The 11,924-nt window shown below is 55.2% G+C and overlaps 1 protein-coding gene across 1 annotated transcript in view; it reads right to left on the bottom strand.

Moving 5' to 3' along the window:
- SAMD14 (sterile alpha motif domain containing 14) overlaps positions 1–11,800 on the bottom strand; it is a 22,232-nt gene extending 10,432 nt beyond the window's left edge. Inside the window, exons 1-3 of the mRNA XM_023204437.2 lie at positions 11,569–11,800; positions 7,747–8,546; positions 3,640–3,694 (exon numbers count right to left, since the gene is read on the bottom strand). Of these exons, the coding sequence (XP_023060205.1) occupies positions 3,640–3,682 (43 nt within the window). The 5' untranslated portion in view covers positions 3,683–3,694; positions 7,747–8,546; positions 11,569–11,800. The remainder of the gene's footprint in view (positions 1–3,639; positions 3,695–7,746; positions 8,547–11,568) is intronic.
- Between the last annotated feature and the right edge of the window lie 124 nt (positions 11,801–11,924).

Raw genomic sequence — 11,924 nt, 5'->3', positions numbered from 1 at the left:
TCCTTCCTTCTTTCTTTTCTTTTCTTTTCTTTTCTTTTCTTTTTTTTCTTTCTTTCTTTCTTTCACTGAATCTCACTCTGTCACCCAGGCTGGACTGCAGTGTCATGATCTTAGTTCACTGCAACCTCCACCTCCCAGGCTCAAGCGATTTTCCTGGCTCAGCCTCCCGAGTAGCTGGGACTACAGGTGTGTGCCACCACACCTGGCTAACTTTTGTATTTTTAGTAGAGGTGGGATTTCACCACATTGGCCAGGCTGGTCTTGAACTCCTGGCCTCAAGTGATCTGCCCGCCTTGGCCTCCCAAAGTGCTGAGATTACAGGTGTGAGCCACCACGCCAGGCCTGAAGCATATTTCTGACCATGTTCCATACTCTCCTGCTTTTGAAACTCTCGCAGAAGGGGTCCCAAAGCTAACAATATAAAGTCCATGCTATTCAGCCGTCTATTCAAGGCCTGAGGGGCCCCACTCACCCTTTCTGTGTTCCCCACAGATTCCTCCTCTTATATGACTATGGCTAAGAGCACTGGCCTTGGAGCCAGATGGCCACGCTGAAGCCAGTTCTATCACTTGCCAGTTGGGTGACTCTGGGCAAGTTACTTCCTTTTAGGTGTTAGCTTTCTCATGTGTAAAATGGGATTATACTAGCACTATCTTCCTTATAGGGTGGTTGTGAGCATCAGATAAAATAATCCATATACAGTGCTTCGCCATAATGCTATGACTTAGTACGAGCTCAACAGGCGCTCACTGGTGATGGCGTCTGTGGAATCAACTGAATTGCTTATACTGATACCTATATGTGTACCTGCCCCTGCTTCGCTTCCCATCTCCATCCCTGTGCTCCATCTCTCTCCAGCCCTTCTTTGTCTGGCTAATCAACTCTGACACAGCACCGTCTGGCAGCCGCACCACACTACCATATGGTCACGATATGGTCGGGATATGGTCGCCAATGACTGTCTCCTCATGCTGACCTGCAACCTGCAGAGGGTGAAACCCTTCCCTGTCCGCTGTGTATTGTGAGAGCCTGGTGCGGCTCCTGACAAGGAGCAGGTGCTCAGGAAGTGCTGAAGCAAAGTCACACTTCCATGGACCAGTGCATGCTTTGGCGAAGATGGACTCCAGACACACACGGGTGCTGATGAAGGTCACCTCCACGCCCATGCCCACATCCCATCACGTCCACATTTCAATCCTCTTCCCAGCTCTCCCCACCATCTAGTATGTTCCTTGTTTATTTATGTGTGCTTTGATCATCTGTCCCCCTACTTGCCCCTGCACGAAAATTTGAGCTCCGTGAGGACAGTGATTTTGTCTGGCTTGTTTGTTGCTGTCTCCCCAGAGCCAGGGACAGAGCCTGATGCATATTAGGAGCTCTATAAATATTTGTCGAATGAAAAGACAGGGGGAGACTGGGAGGCTACTACCTTAAATGTGGCAGCCAGACTGAGGAGGTCTGCCATAAAGAGCCGAGGTTGTAGAAGGAACAAAAAGAGCTTTCTAAGGAGAGGGAGCTCCTCTCCTTGGTGCAGCCTTGGGCTTGGAGCATGTGGGGAGCAGCGAGGCCAGCACAGCCTGCAAGGGGACAGGAAGGGTCTGGTTGAAAAGGGAGGGTGGACACTAAGAGGAGATTGCAGTTGTCCAGGGAGCAACCTGCTGGTGTTTCCAGTCCCTGAGGCTGCACTGGGGGAGGGAGCCCTCTGTTCCCAGCCCCTGACACAGAATCTCCAGGCACTGCCTGGAAGCAGCAGCAAGGATTGAAGGCTGAACCACAGAAAAATAAGAGCTAATCCTTATTGAGCTCTTACTGTGCTAGGCACTGTTCTAAGTGCTTTACAATTACTCAATTACTAGCTCATTTGAGCCTCCCCACAGCCCTACAAGGAAGGGACTCCAGGAATCCCCAAGGCAGCCTTAATTTGCCCGAGGGCATAAAGCTGGTGAGGAGCCCACCAGGGTTACAGACAGGCGGTCTAGCTCTGTTGGTAAGCATTAACACCCTCTCTGAAGCAGTGATGGGAAGGAATTTTGAGTCTAACCTCTCATTGTATGGATGGGAAAACTGAGGCTCACGTAGGATAGGAGGACACGTTTGGCTGAGGGGACAGAGGGAGTTAAGGAGAGTGGCTCCCAGGCCAGTGGTCTCGCATCCTCTACCCTTCTGGCACCTAGCTGGTGCCCAACCAACTCAAAACAGGGAGAGGGGCCCCCTGCTCCTGACTCTGGGCCATATCAGCACCATGGCCATCTTACCTTGGAGGGGCTGGGGAGCAAGGGGACTCCTAAGGGACTTAGTGGTTTGGAGGCAAGGTGGGGCCAGCCTGTCCTGGGTCCTCTGCTCTCCGAGGCTCTCCCTCCAGCTTCTATCTCTTCCCTCTTCTCTGCTCCTACCCTCCTTCCCTATCCTCCTCCCCCATCTCTCTCCCTCTTCCTCCTCCTCCCAGCCCTGGGCAGTGGGAATTCATAAATATTTAATGGCCTTTCACGTCAGGAAGCAGTGAGGACCCAGCTACCTCAGCAGTGAGGAAAATAGGCAGGGGTTGCATGTGGAGTAGAGGGTAAGGAGGTGGGGGAGTAGGGGCAGAAAAGCCCAGGGAAGGGAGAGCTCATTTCTGTCAGGCCTGGGCTTAAGTCTGGCCTGAGTAGGAAGGCAGTTCAAGGCTAGGGAAGCTGGAGGAGACTGGGATGGGAAGCAGCAGTTCCTGGCATGGCCAGGGGAGAGAGGGAAGAAGGGAGAGATGGGGAGAAGGAAAGCAGGGGAGGAGCTGGGAACCCTCTGGCATAGGAGCCCCTCGAGGAGCAGGCCGCTCTCCCCCTCTCCCTCATTCCTCCAAGTTCCTTTGCTCAACGACTCCTCCTGACTCCTCCACCCGAATCCCGCTGGGAAACCGGCTTTCCGCCCCAGTGCATGCTGGGAACTCTGCCCAGCTGGGGTGGTCTCTTTCTCCAGTCCACACAAGAGAAGACTGCAGGGAGTAAATGATGGTACCGTGGTGTGTGCATGCACCCCAGTGTGTACTGAGGACGTGGGCGTGCAGGCCAGCATGAGGGGGCTAGCCTGGGGGTATTGAGGCTGTGTGTGTTATACATTTGATTTCAGCACACATATAAGCAGGGTGAGGTCCCTTGCACTTATTTATGTGACTTGGAAAACGTGTGTCATTTGGGCTGGAGTTTACAGGTGTATAAGATAGTCACTAGGAGCAGGAAGTCTGGCAGTTTGGGGTTCTGTTCCCAGCCCTGCCACTAATTAGATATGTGATCTTGAAAGCAAGTGACTTCAGCCCTCTGTACCCTACACTCCTGGTCTGTAAACTGGGCTTACTTCTAAGCATTATTGTAAGGGTTAACAAATACATTGCATGTGAGATGGGGGTGCTTAACCTAGTATCTGGCATAAGATAAGCACTTAATAAATGGGGACACTTATTATAACTGGTGTGTCCACTAAGATGGTGACAAAGGGTCAGGCCACAATACACACACACACACACACACACACACACACACACACACACACACACATACTCTGAAGCTAAAAAAGAAGCACCCTATCCCTCTCAATGCCTGGTGGCCCAGGAAGGAAGTACTCTATGGCTGTATCTATTGACTAGAGATAGAGCCACACAGAACTTACCAAAAACCTCATCCACGGGTTCTCGGAGCTTTGAAGAAGCCATGACTCAAGACAGCTGGGGAGGACAAGAGGGGAGAGAAAGAACAAGAGAGCCTGGGTAAGAGATTCAGGCTGGCCGAGGCAGGAGAGATGTTGAAGGCTACCTGCTCCAGGCCTGTTGGCTCCTCCCCTTACCTTAGAACCCTTCTTTTAGCCCCTGGAAGAGAAGCTATTGGAATCATAACCCAGATCATGGGCGCTGGGGCAGGAGGTATAGTAGGAGGGTGGGGGCAGACGCAAATCCAAGGCACAGACACAAGCTGAGCCCTGTGTTCCTGGTGTCCTGGTCCACTGATTTGCTGCGTGCCTTCACGTGGGTCACCGAACTTCTCCCCTTCACTGTCTTGGGCCTTCGCATCATTAGCATCCCCTAAAAGCTTTCAGTCATCAACTGTCCAATCAAATCTGGGAGATGTCATGGAGATTATTAAATCCAATCCTCTCATGTTACAAATGAAGAAACAGAAGGGGGAGTGACTGGCCCAAGATCACATAGCAAGTTAATGGCAAAATCAGGACCAGGACCCAGGTTCTCCCATCCGTCTACCCACCTAGGCACTCATCCACCTACTTGCTTACTCATCATCCATTCACTCACCCATCTATCTACCCATCCAGCCGTCCAACATCTGCTCCCATGCACCCAACATCTGCTGCCATCTGTCCATCCACCTATCTTTGCATCCATAAACTCTCCATCTCTTTTCCAATCCTGCCTCCCTCTTCCCTACACCCCCATCACTGGTGCCCTCACCACCCCCCTCCCCCCGCCACCAATCAGACATGTGCTCAGAGAAGAGAGGGTGAGACTAGTCCCCTCAGACTAGGGACTCTGAAGACAGGAACATGAGCTGTTCAGGAAGCTGGCACCATCAGCAGGGCCACTGTTCCAGACACAGTTCTCACAGTTCTTGACAGACTCACAGATGTAGGAGGGTATGAGGAGTACACACAGCACACAATGGACAGCCAAACCTCTATGATGCAACTATGTTCTGGGAAGAAGTGTGAATGGGTAGGGTTTTCTTTTTTTTTTTTTGGTTCAAGGTTTTTTGGTGGGAAGCAAGAAGGGAGGGCAGATAGGGAAGGATATATGTAGCTGAAACCATTTGAATAGACTTTCAAGCAGATGTAGGATTCCAAATAGCCCTAGGGAGCCCACTGGTCAGGGAATACTGGATCGGGGCTCAGGGGCCATTGATGGTTTAAGGCAAGGGGATGCTGCATGGCTGAGACTTGACCTCCAATTACTTCTAACACTCAGGTCCCCAGGAGAATGGCAAGACACTTAGCTAGATCATACATGTGTCAGGTGTAGGAAGGCTAGGCCACACGCCTGCTGGGGTCTTTTCCAACTCTTCTTTTCCATTATTACATAGACATCATCTACCTTTACTGTGGCCAGCCTTGGGACTTTTTTTTTTCTTTTTTTTTTAAGACGTTGTCTTGCTCTGTCGCCCAGGCTGGGGTGTAGTGGTGCTATCTTGGCTCACTGCAAGCTCTGCCTCCCGGGTTCACGCCATTCTTCTGCCTCAGCCTCTGAGTAGCTGGGACTACAGTCACCCACTACCATGCCTGGCTAATTTTTTTGTATTTTTAGTAGAGATAGGGTTTCACCATGTTAGCCAGGATAGTCTCGATCTCCTGACTTCGTGATCCGCCCGCCTTGGCCTCCCAAAGTGCTGGGATTACAGGTGTGAGCCACCGCGCCAGGCCCAGGAATTTTCATATCCCTACTTTACAGACACATATCCCCACTTTACAGATGTGAAAACTGAGAAACAGGAGATGAGAGGAAGAACTAAAGTCAGGCAAAGTTGATGCATGCTTATAATCCTAGCTACTCAGGAGGCTGAGGTGGGAGGATCACTTGAGCCCAGGAATTCTAGACCAGCCTGGGCAACACTGTGAAACCCTCATCCCAAAAATAAGTAAGTAGCTGGGTGTGATAGCTCATGCCTGAGATCAGGAGTTCGAGACCAGCCTGACCAACATGGAGAAAACTGTCTCTACTAAAAATACAAAATTAGCCGGGTGTGGTGGCACATGCCTGTAGTCCCAGCTACTTGGGAGACTGAGACTGGAGAATGGCATGAAGCCAGGAGGCAGAGGTTGCAGTGAGCTGAGATCGTGCCATTGCACTGCAGCCTGGGCAACAAGAGCGAAACTCCATCTCAAAAAAAACAAAGAAGACAAAACCACCTCCAGATTCCATAATGCCTGGGGCTGAAAGCAGAAAATGAGGTGTGGGAAGGGGTCATCAGGGAAGTAGACCCTCCAAGACCGCTCCTGCCATTCTTGAACTCCAGGGCTACTAGCAAAGATCTAGAACATTTCTTCCTGTCCTGACAGGCCAGATGGGTAGGGAGGCTGACCCTAAGAATTAACCACATTTCCTTATTCAACCCACAAAGCCTTATCTGGCTAGGACCCAGCTGCCACCTCCTGCAGGAAGCTGTCCTAGGTCCTAGGTAGCCCTCCCTCTCATTTGTCTGCATAATTTCTAAATCCACCCTTCTCCAACTACTGGGAAATGGGGAATGCTTCATACTTCATTGATTCCTTAAATAGGTCTCATCTCCGACCCCCCCCCCCCCCACCAATCAGACATGTGCTCAGAGAAGAGAGGGTCAGACTAGTCCCCTCAGACTAGGGACTCTGAAGACAGGAACTGCCTCTCCCATCAGAATGGAGGCTCTCTGAGGGCAGTAGTGTTGTCTCCTCTCTGCCTCTGAGAATGAAGATCCTGTGTTCTTTATTCAAGAGCCCAGTCCAGGGTGGAGATCCTCTACTGGCTGGAGGCCTCCTCTTTCAGGCACCCTCTGGGCTGGATTGGGGTTTCCTGCTCAAAGTCACTCTCGGTCCATCCTGATTCAGCACAACTGCTCTCTTTTCTTCCCTTCAACAACTAACTTCCTGGGGTGTGTGCGGGGACCCTCCCTACATTGTCTCCAGGGGGTCACCAGACCCCTGCCACCCAACCTTCTCCTTCCAAAACTGAGCCTAGAAAAATTAGACACCAAACCCCGCCCCCACTCTCATGCCCACACACACCCCGCACACTCACACACACATTCAACCAGGTAACTGCACAGGGGTGGGAATGAACCGGTTCCTCTGGATACCCTTCCCCCCAAGGCTTCCAGTCCCGGAGAAGGAGCACCAATGACCTTTGACCCTTTTCTGAGAGAAAGGGAGGCAGGTGAGCTCACAGCCCCTTGGGACTCAGGGGAAAGAGAAAGAAAGAAAGGGCGTACAATTCCTGGGGAAGGAGCGGGAGCGGAAGGAAGTGAGGAGGAGGAAGAAGCAGAGACAGACACACAGACTGGCGGAGAGTCCACGGGGCTGCTGAGAAGAAAGAGATCACACCGAGAGTGGGGCCAGGGGAAGCGGCACTGGGGACAAGGGATTCCGCCGCCCTGAGTGACGCCCGAGGGTGGGAGAGAAGGGAGAAGCCCTTCGGGCAGGCGAGAGGAGAGGGCCCCTGAAGAGGAGAAAGCGACAGAGAGAAGTGCAACTGGGAGAGGCCGGGAAGAGGTGGATGGGAAAGGAGACTGGTGGTCGGGGAGGCAGTTGTGGAGCCAGAGAGGTGGTCCCGCCTTCCCACATCGCCGGCCGTCCACCGGCTTCAGGCTTGGGGTAGTCCTCAGGAGTCGGGGACCCGCTCAAAGCACTGTTGGAGATGGGGTGAGGCTGGGGATAGGGCACCTACTCCACTCCCAGAGCCCTTCTCCCCCGTCAGAGCCCGGTGGCTAGTTTCTCTCCAATCCATCAGCACAACTCCCCGCCGGGCAAGAAAGAGTTAAACCCTCTCCCCCCCTCCCCCCACACCAGCTTTTTATTAATTTCTCCGGGCGTCCGGCGGGAGGGAGGGGATTAGGGCCATAAATCCTATCTCCGCCCCCTCCCCTGACAGCCCGGCACCCCAGCCCCGTGCGGTCCCCCTAGGGATAGGGGAAGAAAGGCCCTTGGCCCTTGGCCCTGCCCAACCCCACTCAGGGTCCCACCGCGGGCCCAAGTGGCCCCAGCCCCAGTTCCCGGTCCACCCTAGGGCGCCCGGCCCCTCACCTCCGGCATCGGTCATCTTCAGCGTCTGGCGCCCCTGGAACCCCTCAGGCCCATGGTGCTTGAGGCGGGGGCCGGGCAGGAGAGGGGTGGGGGGACCGTCACCCCGGCCGCGGGGGGCTCCGGGCGGGCTCGAGCCGCTCCATCCCGGGAGTGGGGGTGAGGTCGGCAGGAAGGGTCCCGGAGCCGGGGGTGAATGGAGGGCGGGGGATGTGGGGAGAGGGAGCAGTTTCGCTGGAAGCAGGAGGCGCGGGCGGGGCCGGACCAGGAGACCTGACGGGAGGATGCTCTGTGTGTGTGTGCGTGCGTGTGCGTGTGTGTGTGTGTGTGTGTGCGTGTGTGACAGAGAGAGAGAGAAGAGCGAAGAGCGAGCGCCACCTCCCTCCCCGCCCCCGCCGCCCGCCTCCCGCCAGGCCTGGCCCGACGCGGGGCCCCCGCCTGGCAGGGCCGATTCGCGCCGCGTCGCGTCGGCCGGGGTCCGCGGGGGTCCCCGGGGAAGGGGCGTCGGGGGGCGGGGGGGCGTGTGGCGAGGAAGCCGGGAGCCCAGGAGACAAAGAGCGGGAGGGAGCAAGGGGGCGGGGGCGGGGGAGGGCGGCGGGGAGGAGGCGGCCGGGCCCGGGGAGCGGAGTTGCCGCTACTTCTCTGCCGGCGGGAGACGCGGCGCACCGGAGTCTGCGCGGGTGGGAGCGGCTGCGGGGTGGCCCCGCCACGGGACCCATTCCGCCTCCTCTGCCGGGTCTGTCAGGGCTCCCGATTCGTTCATTCATTCGACAAACGTCCGCCGAGCAGCCGGGGCGCCGAGGCTGGAGGGGACAGAGGTGAACAGAACCCCTCGCCTTGCAACCCGGCTCAAGGCCAGCGGGCCAGTCGGGGGCGCAGACGAGTGGGGAGGCCCTCACGAGCTCGGGCGCCATGGGCCCGGCTGACAGAGGGCACCTCTCGCCGGAAGGGAGAGCGCACCCTTAGCCCGGCCTGGGTCCCGGCGGCCGCGGCGTGGGCTGGGCAGGGGGATTCCCAGAGGAGGTGATGTGTTGGCTACAACTGCGGGTCAGGATAGGGAAGTGCCAGCGGGTGTTGGGGGTGGGAGGGCAAGAGGGGAAGATAAATTGAATCTGGGGAGGTGCAGGGGGCTTGCACTTTATTCTACCAGCCGCCCCCCGCCCCACCCCCCCCCCACACACACGCACACACACAAATAACAGAGGAGGGAGGAGGGAGGGGCTCAGGTGTGCATTTAGGAAGCACCCTTGGCTCCTCTGGAGACAGGGTTGCAGAGGGCACCCTGAAGGCAGGGAGACGCTCTGGAGGCTATTGAGGGCCTGTGGCATTGGGCATAAAGATTATAGATTAAGCTGAGAGCCCTTCAGGATGCAGGCCTGAAGAAGCTGACACTGAAGAAGCTGACAGGATTTGGGGACCTGCTGGACTAGGTGGTGAGGGAGGAGGGGTCTAGGATGACTGTGGACCTTGGCTTGAGGCAAGGAGCCCTGGAGCAGGTGGGGGTGGGTACGGATGAGATCAGACTTGGACCTGTGAGCTGGCAGCAGTGGCAGGCCAGCCATGGGAGGCAATGTAGGGATCCACAACCAGCTACCACACGTCACAGCTTGGCAGGTGCCAGGCACTCTCAGATCATCTATTGTCACCCTCACAATAAACCCACAAGGTGGGTGTTTCCACTACCCACTGCCTCAGAGAAAACAGAGACTTAGAAGAAGGAAGGTGCTTTGCTCAAAAGCAAGTGGTGAAAGGCCAGGCGCAGTGGCTCATGACTGTAATCCCAGCACTTTGGGAGGCCAAGGTGGGTGGATCACCTGAGGTCAGGAGTTTGAGACCAGCCTGGCCGACATGGTGAAACCCCTGTCTCTACTACAAATACAAAAATTAGTCAGGCATGGTGGCACGCCTGTATTCCCAGCTACTCTGGAGGCTGAGGCATGAGAATTGCTTGAACCCAGGAGGTGGAGGTTGCAGTGAGCTGAGATTGTGCCACTGTCTTTCAGCCTGGCCAACAGAGTGAGACTCAATCTCAAAAACAACAACAACAACAAAAACAAAAAGGCAAGTAAGTGGTGAAGCTGGATTAGGGATCTAGAGTCAAGGGAGAGGTGTGGAGTCTGTAGTACAGAGTTCCTGATGGCCCAGAGGACTCTGCAGTCTGAGGCCTCCGGGAAGTGGCCTGTTGAACCTCGACAATCTTGTGACTGTGAGGATGGAATTAACAGCCTTTAGGGTCTGAGGGTATCCTAGGGATTTTATGGGAGTTTGGGGGTCTCTGGGTGTCTTCAGAATCTTCTGGCAGCCAGGAGGCTAGATTGTAGAAATCTGGGGAAAGGGTGACGTCTCTGTTGACAGCTGCGGGGGCTGCATCTGGGGGTCTTAAAGGGGGATGTGCTTTGTAGGCATCTGGTGAGCTCTGGGTGGTGGGCTGGAGTGGGACTGATTATGTAGCCCCTGTACATCCCAAGGGGGTGGGGAGATGAAGGGTATGCTTGCTAGGCCATAGGACCCAGGAGGAGCCCCTGTTCCCCCTATTCCTAGTGACGCCTAAGCTTCTGGGAGTTGGGAAAATGCCCCCTATTGGCAAGTGTTGGCAAACCTACTCAAGCTTGCAAAATTGGGCGAGTGGGGGGATAAGGGAGGTTTAAGGTGACAGGCCCACTTATAGTCACTTGATGAAGTCCCAAACATGGACATACTGGGTATCATGGGCAAGTCATAGCTCAGGCCTGAGAAACTCACAGCAAAGCCACACACAACGCCTCCAGCCACACAACACACTTGGGCTTAAACGTGAGGGGCTACATGGCCCACCATTTGAAACAAACAATGTATAGGCCCCTCACCTAACACACAGGACAGACGGGGAGTGGGGGAGGGACAGAGGGACCCCGCCCTGGATGCTTAGCCCCAATCAGCCCAGCAGAAACCCTCAAAACCTTCATGCCTGCCTCCCCACCCAGGAAGGTCACGCCACTTCACTTCTTGGCTAGGTTTCCTGAACAGAGCCTTGGTGGCCCCAGGGTCAGTGACTTCTAACTCTGGAGCTATGACCTGTGACCCTGTGGTTTGGTGGTCTCTGATCTTGGAGATCAGACACCTTCATCTGTCTTCAGCATCCTCAGGGCTCCCAGAGTGTTCCAACAATCATCCACATAGCAAAGATGCCTTGGGAAGAGCATTCACCATCCCCAGGTTTCCAGACAACCCTCAGGTGGGAGGCAGGATTGGACTGGCCTGAGGTGTAGACCTAGGGTTTTTGAGGGATAGCTGTGGGAAGCCAGAATTCAGCTTAGCATGAATGGGACCTGTGTGACACAGCCATCTACAGGGGATGCTTCTGGAGCAGACTGTCCCTGGGGGTGCTGGCCACCCATCTGGATGTTGTCAAGGACCCACCAAGGTGACCTTGAAGGGCCCTGAAGTTGGGACTTCACTCCTTATGGCAAAGGTGAGAATCCCCTAGTGCCACGCCACTGAGTGCCAGTGCCTCCCTGCTTCAGGTCTCTCACATCTGCAAACCAGTACCCCGGCAAGGAAAGACTGGCCCTGGGGTCTGCCATAAGCTCCTACCCCATTCCCTGCTGGCTCTCACCCCTCTGGGACTTCACCAAAGCTTGTCCCTGGAACCCTGGCACCTAGACTCCCAGACCCATTAGCATTCGAGCTGGTGAGTCAGCACACAGGCTTGCTGGCCCAGCACAGGGGCTGGGGCTATTTCAGGCCACTTGGCCCGCCTGAAAAGGCAAACAGATTTTCTAGGACCCTGGGGACAAAACTGCCAGGCGGTCACCTCCCACTCCCAGCTATCTTTTGATCCTTCACCTGCCTCACATGGTGTGCCTCTTGAAAGTGTCCCCACAGTTTAGAGGCCTTCTGGGGGAGGGACTTGGGGTTCACCTTGCTGTATTTAGCCCATCCTTGGAACTTCATGGAGGCCCTGAAAAACGAACACAGACTGAATGAACTCTCTAGAAACCCTCAGCCCTGCCCAGGACTGGACAAAAAGCATGGGTGCTGATGGGTAGAATGGGGACAGAGAAGCAGTTTGCTGGAACCGGGAACGGGGGGACACTGTAGGAAGTTCCTCAGGGTTAGAGGCAGCACTGGTGGGAGGGGACCACTGGGGCAGCCTGGCATCCTTGATCCCTGCCCACTCCCCACCCCAGTGAATCAAGAAA

The sequence above is a fragment of the Piliocolobus tephrosceles genome, chromosome 16 (assembly GCF_002776525.5).
Source record: "Piliocolobus tephrosceles isolate RC106 chromosome 16, ASM277652v3, whole genome shotgun sequence".
NCBI lineage: Eukaryota > Metazoa > Chordata > Mammalia > Primates > Cercopithecidae > Piliocolobus > Piliocolobus tephrosceles.
This window is presented reverse-complemented; position numbering and strand designations above follow the sequence as displayed.